This window comes from Peromyscus leucopus, chromosome 12 (genome assembly GCF_004664715.2).
Source record: "Peromyscus leucopus breed LL Stock chromosome 12, UCI_PerLeu_2.1, whole genome shotgun sequence".
NCBI lineage: Eukaryota > Metazoa > Chordata > Mammalia > Rodentia > Cricetidae > Peromyscus > Peromyscus leucopus.
This window is the reverse complement of record NC_051073.1, coordinates 16,785,045-16,797,904: the sequence shown is the minus strand read 5'-3', so window position 1 is coordinate 16,797,904 and position 12,860 is coordinate 16,785,045. Positions and strand designations below refer to the sequence as shown.

The following is a 12,860-nucleotide window of genomic DNA, read 5'->3' as shown; positions in this document are numbered from 1 at the left end:
TGCCATTCAAGAACACAGACATTTAAATTTAATACAGTAAAATTTTCTAGTCTTCTAATTTTTGATTCTGCTTTGAGAGTTTTAAGTTATAAAAATGCACTAAATTAACTTCTTTAATGTCCAGAAAACTTCTATATTCCTATCTTTTACTTAAACTTACCATGGTTGGGATCCAGATTCTTCTCAGTAATTTCACCTTAATCTATGTTTACACAACCGCACTGCTAATTGAAACTGCCATGCATTGTTTACAAATAGTAATGTCTTTTGACAATATCTGACAGACATGTAGGAGAGAGTCTTTTCTTGTGTTCTCTATTGTGTTGTTTTTTCATTTATCTTTTAACCAATACAGCAATATTACATTTAATAATCACTAAATTCATATACAAGTTTTTGTCATTGACTTGAAGCTTTATTTACTTTGCTAGTCTTCAGGTTTGCTTTGCTACTCTTGTCTCTGGTATTTCAACTGAAACCATTTTATAATTCTTCCACAGGCACACACAACACACACACACACACACACACACACACACACACAAACATACACACATAAAAATACACATACATTCATACATACATACATACATACATACACAAATATTACATAACACATCATATATAATTAATTAATTATATTATATTATATTATATTATATTAATTAATTAAACTAAAAGTTTCAGTTGTTCCAAATATATTTTCTTCAGTTTGAGATTGAAAACAAAATGTAGCCTCACAACTGTCACCCGCATTCAGAGGGCCTAGTTTGGTTCCAGGCTGGTTCCTCGGCTGTCAGTCCAGAGTTCTTGAGCTCCGAAGAGCTCTGCTCAACTGTGTCTGTGGTTTTCCCCATCATGATCTTTATTCCCCTTACTCATGTGATCCTTCCTCCCTCTCTTCAAGTGATGTCCAGGAACTCAGCCCAGCGCTTGGCTGTGGATCACTGCATCTGCTTCCATCAGTTACTGGATGTAGGTTCTATGATGACAATTAAGGTAGTCACTAATCTGATTACAGGGGAAGGCCAGTTCAGGCACCCTCTCCATTCTTGCTAGGAGTCTTAGCTGGGGCCATCCTTGTGGATTCCTGGGAATTTCCCTAGCTCCAAGTTTCTCCCTTGCCCATAAGGGCTCCCTCTATCAAGATAACTCTTTCATTGATCTTCCTCTGTGTCCCACCCCCAACTCAACTATCTTGGTTTCTCATGTTCTACTCCTCCATCCCCTTCGTTCTACCCACTTCTGTCAGTTTACCCAGGAGATCTTAACTATTTTCTCTTCCTGGGGTAGGAGAAGGGGAAGGAGAGGGAACTGGGGATGGTATGTAAAATGAAAAAAAAAAGTTCATTAAAAAAAAGAAAACAAAATGTAAAGGACAGAAATTAGTCTCGATTGAAAGTCTATGTGGCATATCAATAACAGTGAGCTTAATTTAGTGTACAATTTCTCTTTCATCATAGTTTACATCTTAATAATTTTCTGTGATTCATTGGTAAATTCAGTCATTAAAATTATTGTTGGTTTTTCTGTTACTGTTGTTTATTTCTATGTATAGAGAGAGACCTGTGGAGAACATTATTGATGAGATAGTCATACAACTCCGGGAAGGCATATATATTTTATTTTCAGCATTGTGTAATTGAAACAGTATTTCTAGTGATTGTTTCCTATGCTGTTAGGAATTTCTTAATTGTTTTAAAAATTTTTACTCTTAACTTTTTTAACAGGCATGAAAGTCTTCATATTTTAAGCTTTGATTAATAAAATATTTTAATTTTTAAAAATTGATTTTAAAATGCAAATTACTTTTTCCAAAATAATGTTCCTTTGTTTTGACAATGATAATAAGAGATTGATATCTTCTTTACAGTTACTTAGTAGAAAAACATAAAAATAGGAATTTAAAAGAAAAAAATATTCAAGTTTGATTAACTGGAAAGTGTCTACCGTGTGTGTGTGTTTCACACTTGAGCATTTGACACATTGAAGAAATAAATATTTTAATATATCTTTTTAGGAAAGATGGATCAAAAGAACCAATTGTGGAAATGAGAACAGAGGATGAAAGAATCACAAATCATGAAGATGGGAGTCCAGTCAACGAGCCAAATGAAACCACACCATTAACAGAGCCTGAGTAAGTAGCACAAATGCTTGTATTTGGGAATCAATAACAGTAAAGTGGAAAAGCGTTGTAGTTAGTGGTAACAAGAAATCAAAGATATCATTAGCATTAATGGAATTATTTTTTTTAATACTTCATTTGACTATTGTAGTCCATTTGTTTTGTTGTTGTTGTTTGCTGCTTTGTTTTTATTTTGTTTTTGTTTGTTTGTTTTGTGCCTGTCCTGGATCTCACTCCATAGACCAGGCTGGACTAGAACTCACAGAATCCGCCTGGCTCTGCCTCCTGAGTGCTGGGGTTAAAGTTGTGCACCACTGCCACCCGGCATTGTAATCTATTTCTTTAATTTCTTTCACTTGAAAGTTCTCTATCAGTATCAGAAAAATTTAAGCCTTAAATTATATATTTACACTCTCATACCAAATGTTAAAAATAGAAAATGTGTTTCAGAATTGGATTTCCTTACACTGATTGATAATTTGAGGGAAATGATATCTTAAATTATAAATAAATTTTACTGAAATATATATGTGGCAGGAAATGAGTTACCACACTGAATATTGATAAATATTGCAGAATAGTTAGATTATTAAGGAAATTATTATTTCACATACTTTCACTAAATTTATTCTTTGACCATTTTATAAACATGCCCTGCGTATTCTAATTCCTCTCTTCTGTACTGTCTCTCATCTTATTCCCAGTCTTGTCAATCTGTCTCCTCTCTTTAACTCCTTATCTCACATCCTTGTCTCTGTTGACAGAGTTTGTAACATGTACCTTTTGTGTCCATGAGTCTCTCTATCTCCTGGACTGTGATGGAGAGACAGTGACTCAGCAAGGAGTGTACAACAGAAGAGAATGATTGCTTTTGAGCAATGATCCACTAGTCATCAACAGTTCTGCAAGAGGACCCGTAAAGCATGTCCCTAATGCACGAGAAATTATGTCTCAGATTGTGCCAGTCGAGGTGGATAGCTGTCCCTTCGTTGTGATCATGTTACCAATGCCCCTAATTCCCAGAAGAAAACATTTCACAGAAATTCTCTCTATCACTGGACTCATTAATTTGGCCCCTCTTCCATGTGTTCTAGGAGTATCTGAGTGGTTGGTGTTAACGTCCCCCTCTTCCGGGCATTAGTTCTCAACTGCCACTTTCTAGCAGCACCTTGAGCGGCTTTGGGACTCTGCATTGACTCCCATTCATGGAAAGGGTGACTGAGACCGAAAGAAGCATTTGCCTAAGTTTAGAAACATGGATAATTAGTATGGAATCTTTTCAGTTTAGCCTAACAACAGTAGTAAGATCAACTCTGGGACCTAATATCTTCTCAACCACTGTTTTTTGACCAGTTTATAACACCAAGAATGGATTTTTTTTTTTGACGGGGTAGCAGGTCTCAAGTCCAATAATGAGGTAATTAGTTTCACTCTAGCTGTCATGCCTCCTTAACTAGCAGGATAGGGTTGTTGCTCATAAGATGCACTGCCAGGCAAGGCCTTTGATGCCTTAGTTTGTCTCCCTTTTCTTCTTTTCAGTATTCACCTCCCTTCCATCTAAACTACCCCATTGCTCCCTGAATTCAATTGATTAATTCTAACATAATTGCTTGGGTTTTCATGATAAAATGCTTATTTTCATTATTCAAAATATAATGTAAGTTGCAAGTGAACCCAGGACAACTAAAGTAGCAACATTAATTTTCCCACATAATGATAAAATTAAATAGCAAGATGAGCTCAATTTGTATTTGTGAACATTTAGAGCATCATTTTGTCAATAAGGAAGCATTAGTTCCAAAGGTAGCATCCATAAGATGGATCACTGAACTAGTGAATGTTACAATAGAAAAAAGAAAGGAGATTTTCATTCAATTTTGTCAAATTAAAATTTAATGAAGCCAGTGGGATGTCAGTGTTGCACACCTTTAATTCCCAGCACTTGGGAGGCAGAGCCAGGCAGATCTCTGTGAGTTCGAGGACAGCTTGGCCTACAGAGCGAGATCCAGGACAGGCACCAAATGGAGACTGTCATGGAGAAACCCTGTCTCAAAAAAAAAAAAAAAAAAAAAAACACAAAGAGGGAGAGAGAGAGAGAGAGAGAGAGAGAGAGAGAGAGAGAGAGAGAGAGAGAGAAGAAAAAAGAAAATTAATGAAGCTATACCAATTTTAGTGAAAAACCAGGAACCTATAGAGATGGTTAGGTGTTTAAAATCAATTGTTCTTTTTATTGAGAACCCAGGTTCAGTTCCCAGCCAGCACCCCAGGAAGCCTCGCAACCATTTGCAACTCCAGTTCCAAGAAACCTTACACATTTTTTTTTTTTTTTTTTTTTTTTTTTGGCCTCCAGGGGCACCCTGGAAAAAACAGTGCACATACATGCATATGTATGCGAACATTCATAGACATAAAAAAAAAACCTTTTTAAAACAGGCATTGTTTTGTTTTCAGAATCAGAAACAGTTCTCACAATATATATTCAGCAATATTATAAAAGTATGAGGAAAAATAATACTGAACATGCCAAAGAAACATATACATAAATATAAAATACAAGGATTAACTTCCTAAATAACATTACTCTCCATTAATTTAGAAATAATATTGGTAACTAACATAATTTTTAGTTTCATAAAATTACATTGCCACCCACCAATTTTTATAGGGTTTTTATTATTATTAATTAAATTAATTCATTTATCTTACATCCTGACTGTAATTTTGCCTCCCATCTCTCTTCTAATTTCCTTCCCTTTCTTGCTCCCCATCCGCTCTTCCTCTGTTTCTGTTCAGAAAGAGGCAGGCCTCCCGTGGGTGTCAACAAAGCATGGCATATGAATTTGCTGTAGTACTAAGCTCCATCCCTTGTATTAAAGCTGCACAAGGCAACCCAGTATGAGGAATAAGATCCCAAAAGCCAGCCAACTCGTTAGGGGCAGTCCCAGCTTTCACTGTTAGCAGTCCTACATGTTGACCAAGCTACACAACTGTCACATGTATGTAGAGACCCTAGATTGTCCTATGTGATAAATATTAGAGATGATAATCCAAGTAGTGGACATGTGTCAGGATTTAGGCTTTTAATAATTCAATATTTTCATATTTTTTTTGTTTGTTTATTTATTTTAGGGAATGGTTTGAGACAGGGTAGCCTTGGCTGTCCTGGAACTCGATCTGTAGACCAGGCTGACCTCAAACTCATACAGCTCTGCCTGCCTCTACCTCCCAAGTGCTAGGATTAAAGGCATGTACCACGACCATCCGGCAATTTATTTGTAATTTAAACTTAAATTATCAAAACTAAGTTAGCCACAATGAACAATTAGGCTCACCTGAATTCATAAATACATTTTTTCACATATCCACTGTATTACATTACATTCTTACAATGATAAATGCAAACTATTTTGCTACATATTATTTTATTTTGTAATAAATTCTTTAAAAACTTAAAAGGTTGTCTCTGAAAACATTCTGAAAAGGAAGATTGTAGTGACTGAGTAGGTTGGATTTCAGAATATATTTGTATATTCATGTACACATATGTATTCAACAACAATTAATGGAAATAAAGAGGCTATGAATTTAAAGGAGAGCCCCAAAAGCATACAGTAGGGCTAGCAAGAAGGACTACGAAGGGGAAGTGTTATTCTCTCAAAGAATAAAATAAGCATTAAAACAAAGTATTTAATCTTTTTCTATGTATTAACTGTAGCGGGTTTCATGTACAAAAATGCTTATTGAAATTGTCAGAAACATGGTGTAAATTATCCCTAGAAATTGAGTTTGTTATCTCTGTGTTTATTTCCAGAAAATTGCCTTTAAAAGAAGAAAATGGGAAAGAAGTCCTAAACGCAGAAACTATAGAAATTAAAGTGTCTAATGACATCATCCAGTCTAAAGAAGATGACAGTAAAGCGTAACCACGAGTCCCAGCGGCTTGGTCAGCACCACAAAGAGCAAGGGGATTTCAGTGACAGTATGACCAAACCTATTCCATTGACCTTAACTTCTGGGGAAACGTCTAGCTTGGAATAGCTTGTACACATATACATATGATCAACTCCTCCTGCCACAGTCCTTTTCCTTCTGTTGTTGTTGTTGTGGTTTGTTTATTTTGGTAGAAAGGCTTGATTGGCACCAGTTTTGGGGTACCAGCTTGATTCTATGACTGAAGTACTGCAATTTATTATATGGCTAAAGTGCTTTTCTTTTAAAATTTTTGTCTCACATAACACCAACAGATGTATTTCAGCTCCCCAAACTAATAGGTTGTAAGCGGAAGGCAGAGCAAAAGCATTGTGAGCTAAATGTGTACGGAAGCCCTGCATGTTCATGAAACTTATCTTGGGCAAACACACGATTGAAGTGGCTTTCAGGTTAAAATGAAGGCACATAATAAAGGTTATACTTTTATCAGGGAACCCAGGCTTGTAGGAGTCAGTTGGTTATCTTTTGCAGATATTAGAAACTAAAAAAAATGTTGGAGAACTCTTTTCAACTTATGACCACATTGCATTTTCGACATTGATCTTGGATACACTGATACCAGGCCAAAATTGTTACACATCTAAAAGAAGATTAGTTGTGTGTAAAATTAGATTAGAAAAACTCCCTAAATTCTTTTTATGTATACCATATTCACTCACAGTGGATTACGCAAAAAGTAAATGTATTACAAGTAAAAATGGTATTGATTTCTGCCCTCAGCTTCAAATAAAGTGAATTTAAATGGGAAAATATCAATATGCTGTCTTGATATATTTATAAATACATGATTATTTTTATTTATAAAATAATTTATCAAAAATAAAGTTTTCAAGTACTTCGAGTCTTATTAAATATGTTTTGGTGTACAGATTTAGACGATCATTTTTATTATATGTCCCTTATTAAATGAAAGTGGCTAATGGACATTAAAAGTACATGGATGGTAAAGTCAATTTATTAAACATGCAAATGTGCCAGAAGAGAAATGAGCGATTGAAATGCTACTATTGTTTTATTTTCAAACAGTGTATTTTAAAATACATCCTAAACCCATTTTAAAATATTTAATAAACAGCTATGGTTGAAGCAACCATTTAACTATCAACATAGACTTTCTAATTCCCTTCTTAAGGACTATACAAGAATATGATAGTTACTAACTTACACACTATGCAAACTTCTTAGGTCAAAGTCTGATCTGTGATTTAACTCACGTGAAAGGAAAAACACATTTATGGCTGTCAATATACATAAGTGAGCAGCAGAGTTTAGATAATTTCTTAAGTCAGAGTTGCTAAGGTTTCCATGGTCTCCCTCCTCCTCATGACCTTTGGTATTCTGGTATCACGTGAATACCTCCAATATTGATGCATTGGAGAATACATTCTGACAGTTCATTGGAGGAATATTTTTAACAGTGAAGATAGACCTTCTTTTACACCATCTCTCTTTAGAGGTAATTTCATGAAAATTAGATACCATATTAGTGCCACTCTGGAATACTTTTATTTATAAAGTGCTTAAACTTGTCATCCAAGGAGAGAAAAATGATTTATTGTATCTTGTACCTCATCTGCTGGCTGTCAGCTAGACTGAATGTGCCCAATTGCATATAAAGATGCTGTAATCTCCACAGTGCTTTTCTGGAAATTCAGGGTTAATGCAGGGATCTCTCCTTGCTGCCCATCCTGGCATATTCTGAATAGAGAGAGAGAGAACCCCACCCCCCAAAAAAGAGAAATCTGTGCCTATTTAAGAATCTGAGCAGAGACTAAAATAAGCGAACAAACCAGCTTAACCCTTTGACAAACTTGATTATCAAACATGTTCTTGATAGATTTGCCTGGGATGTTTAGCTTATGTTTGTCTGGTCATTTCAGTTTCAGGTTTTAGCTGTACTTCATTTTGCTTGTTTTATTTTTGTACCAAATGTGCTAAAACTAGTTGAAATACTTGAATTTGTTTGTGTAAAGTGAACAGGCTTATTAGTGGTGTCTATGAAGCAATAGCCATGATTTTTCCTGGATAGAACCACATGGTTTTAAACTAATGATATTAAAATAATTTGTATGACTGATAAAGCAATTTCGCATGTTTAGAATCGTCATATTTGTGCTATACCACAGGAACAGAGAATTCAGAAGAACAATTTTTTTGTGTGTGTTTCCTCAATTTGAAGCTTTAGTTTCCTCATGTCTTCAGATTTTCTATGAAAAGAAACTGAATTAAATTTATATACTTAGTGTTAAATTTCTTGTCCATCTTATGAAGTCATTGGGTAACTTTGGATAGAGTTCATGCCCGGTTTCAGTTGTTTGGGAGAACCAGTACTGTCCTTGAAATCAATGCTCTGCAGACAACGTATTAATGTGGTAAAAAATTTAAAATTTCAAAGAAATTCTCCTAAAATGACACAATTTGTAAAGTTTCCAAATAAGAATGTCATATAGTGAATTCTCAACTTATGAGTAGCTGAAATGATTTCTTATTTTTTTTAATCTTGTTTTAGAGTAAATGAATTTATGTAACTTCTACTATATGAAAGTCCAGTTCCATATAATAATCAAGTGTCCACTAGACAAAATTTAGGTATTGTTAAGATCATCTAAACTCCTTGCCAATTTAAACACAGAACAAATGTAAGGTTAGGAGCAGGCAAAAAATGACAATCTCTATTCAACACCCCATAAGAGGAAGTTTTAATATTTGAATTTTAATACATATTTTATTTTTAAAATTGATGCAAATGTGTCAAAATAATTTACAATGATTTTTGAATGTGTTAAAATTGTGATTTCAACAGGTTAATTTATTATTTTGTGGATAAGATATATTGCTGTTCTATTTATACTAATGTCTAACATTAACAGTCTTTAAAACTTTTATTTTTTAATATTAATACCTACATGATTTTTGAAAGATTTTTGATCCAACAAATGTCATATGAATCTTAGTCTTTGTGTTAATCATATATATAAATATGATATTAGTTATCAAATGAATTATAAATTTCAGCAATTAATTGTATATTAAAATTATCTTTTTATTTTGAATAATTAACTGGTATTTGTGCCTTTACATTAGCATGGCATTCTATTAAAGAAAAATTACAACTACTATCACTATTTACAAGTTTTGATCATACATGTGACATTAAAGCTGGATTTTCTACAACCAATGAATAAACTTCCAACCTCTTTCCTTGAGACACAAAATCCAAAAACTATATATATATATATATATATATATATATATATATATATATATATTATATATATATTCAAATTTATTTTCACTTATAATAAAACAGTGCTGTAGTCCATCCATGAGATACATCAGTTGGTCATATATTGTTTTTCTAGGTGATAAGTCCAGATTGGGAAAACTGTGATGTTAGCACGAAGAAATATACCAGATGCTATTTAGAATCAGGGCAATTACTGTGGGGTCACTTGGGTCTTCAATGTTGCTATTGAGATCATAAATCATCTATGTGAAGATAAGATAAACAAGATCAAAATATCTATAATTGAAATAATAGAGAAGTTTACGTTTTTAATTTAAAAAAATATTGGTGAAGCATATCATAGTTATTTAAAATTACATTATTTTTCATGGAGTATGATGTAAATGCTTAGTTTGTTTTCCAAATAGAGTTCTGAATTTTTTTTAACAAACTTCATAGATGCTAAAAATCATTTTACAATGAGAATTTTTTATTTATCTCCAATTTCTATTTCTTAATTAACTGTTTGGAATATTCTGTCTAAAATTGAAATAGCATATAGATATATTTACATATGCTAAGCTTAAATTGTGGTTGGTTAAAAATTCAAATTTAATCACAGAAGTTAAATTATTCAAGATAATATTTTATATATATATGGTCTTAATAATATTCTAATATGAAACAACCATTTGTTTGTATAAACGCAAATATTATAAAAGGCCTAGCAATAGTAAGTGCTGGGTACATATAGTTTCTTCCAGGGTCCACCCTTTTTTGGTTTAATATTGTATTCACCCATTAAGATGCAGATATTTAACAACAGTCTACAAAATTACTAAAATAATAACTCTCTTCATATAATAATCTCTGGCTTTTTATTATATATAATAAATATTTATTTGATAACATATATAATATTCTCAAAAAAGCTCATTATTTCTATATACCTTTATAATAATTTAAATCATTCAGTTAATACAGTTTCATTAATTTTCTTTATTTTACAACAGTTTTCTAGTTACTGACCAGACATTGTTCATTGGTGATTATTATAGAAATTTCCCATGTAAATTTATATATCACAACTTTATTCGTTTCTTACTTACAAACTCATACTTTCAGTGTCTAATTTTAGCCTTGCATGGAAAATGAAAAAGCAATGATGTTTGAAGCATTTCTATCAATACCAAACTGAAGAATTAAGGGGAAAGGAACTGAAATTATCAGGAGAATGAATTTCCTGGTTTGGAAGAGACACAGAAATGCCTAATTGGAGAATAAAATCATTTTAGGTGAATATTCATGCCAATAATCGTAGAGCAAAGACAAAACCGTAAGGGCATCCGGAAGTCTATGTAAGCAGAGATAGACTTTATAATTCAATTTGCAAACAGAATGTTTAACAACATGCTACAGCAACAATAATATCACTAAAAACAAAAACAATTATTTTGCATCTTCAAAAAATGTTGTTGGTTAGGATTTGTCTCTAATCCCTTTGAGAATTTAATCAACTTCATAATAAGAGTAATTAAAAAAACACATGTGGAGGTATGTGAATTCGATTCTCTATTCAATAATATTAAAACATGCAGTCCTTTTATTTTTTTAACTTATACATTCTGTCCAAATTCTGTATAGGAAACTCTCTTGTTTTCTTATTATTTCAATATAGTATGTCCCTATGAAATGCTGTATATATATATATGTCTAAACTGTAAAAAGTATACTGCAAATGTTGAAGTTTTGTATTTATGAGAGACATTGAAAGTATGGCTTATGGTATTTCAAAATTGTCACTCTTCACCATTTGTATATTAATAGTAAAGATACTTTTACTTTACAAAAGTGTCAAATTTTATTTTTTTTCTAGTCCTATCTCAGTAGTGAGAGAGTTTTATGTAACAAAAAATTTCCAGAACTTACAAACACAGTACTAGAAAACCAGAAGAAAAATGTGTTCTGTCATCTGTATCATTTGAATATCAGGATTATGACCTATAGACAGTGCCCTGATCAGAAAAACAAATGTAAATAATTGATTTAGAGACATGCCACACCAGTTTCATTAGTATGACCAAGGAAACCGTAAGAAATAAACTTGTATGAATCAGAACATAAACCAGTATATCTCCAGACTCTTTGATAGGGACCCAGACATTGTGTCTTAATGAGACTCACTTGTGGTTGTGCAGAGCGAAATTTGAGTGTACCTGCATTTCAGATACATTGTTGGTTTTGTTGACTTTTCTACATGTTTATTTTTCAATAAACTTAAGAAATTGTACTTTAGCATAGGGTTTGTTGCCAAACCATGTGATTTATAAAATTAAGAAACAAGCCTTGAGAGGAATAGTTTATGCAGTAGTCATGAATTTTGAAAACACTACTTACACAAGCAAAGAGGACAGTTTAAAAAGAAAGATCAAACAGGAAGATATTCTAGATAAATTTATACCAAAAACCTAACATCCATTTCTACTTTATGTTGAAATTCTATTTCACATTATTGACTTTAAAAGAAGTGTCTTATAGAAATTGATCATATAAATTTACATTTCACAATTTTATTTTCCTTTTCTGAGAAAAAAAAAAAAAAACCTCATTTATTTTAGTGTCTAATTTTGGCCTTACATGGAAAAGAGGTCTCCCTCCCACAAAAAAAAAAAAAAAAAAAAAAAAAAAAAAAAAAAAAAAAAAAAAAACTCAACTGTTGCTGGATCCTAACATCTCCCAGGGGGTTGGGGGTAGGGACGGAGAAGGCACAGCACCAAAGGCTCACACACTGGGAGTCAGTTGAAGACAAATAACAAACTTATTTATTCAATAACAGAGAAGGCCTTATATACCCTCCTCCCAGCACCCAGTCTGCGTGGTCATCCCTCATTGGCTGGGCATGATCAGGAACACTGACATTGACCATGAACTCTGACAGCACCTGTTGCTAGGCCCTCAGGCAGACTCTAGGTTGGCTCATAAGGAAGTACATTATGTGCATGACTTGGCAACTGGTCTGAGCCAATTTCCTGGACCCTATGGGCCTGTCCTACTACACTCCTCCACATGTCTGCACCAACATGAGCTCAACAAGCCTGATACCAGTAGACATTTGAAAGTGGAAGTGGAAAATCCAATGGGTATGAACCATAAACAAAGAACTACAGGCAACACAGGACTGGTAAAGGTAATAGAAATCGTCTCCCTTAGTGAAGAAAACACCGATTTGGTTATCCTATACCAAAGAGTCAGCCCTAGAATACATACATGAAAGTAACATTATACAGACTGAGCAGGATGCATTTAGAAATATATATGTATGGAAGTGTTTGTATGCAATAACAATGAATTTGAAAGAAAGCAAAAAGGAAGGGGTTTATGAGGGCCTGGAGGGAGGAAAGGAGAGGAAGAAATGTAATTATAATATTGCGTTTTTAATAAACAAACAAACAAACAAACAAAAAAGAATTTGTATGTTTTTATGTTTTACCAGGTTTGCCCTTTCTGTATTGAGTT

The 12,860-nt window shown here is 33.1% G+C and overlaps 1 protein-coding gene across 1 annotated transcript in view; it reads left to right on the top strand.

The window, feature by feature from the left end:
- Positions 1-6,874, top strand: part of Ncam2 (neural cell adhesion molecule 2) — a 410,880-nt gene extending 404,006 nt beyond the window's left edge. Inside the window, exons 17-18 of the mRNA XM_028859839.2 lie at positions 2,021-2,140; positions 5,940-6,874. Coding sequence (XP_028715672.1) covers positions 2,021-2,140; positions 5,940-6,051 — 232 coding nt within the window. The 3' untranslated portion in view covers positions 6,052-6,874. The remainder of the gene's footprint in view (positions 1-2,020; positions 2,141-5,939) is intronic.
- The last annotated feature ends 5,986 nt before the right edge of the window (positions 6,875-12,860 follow it).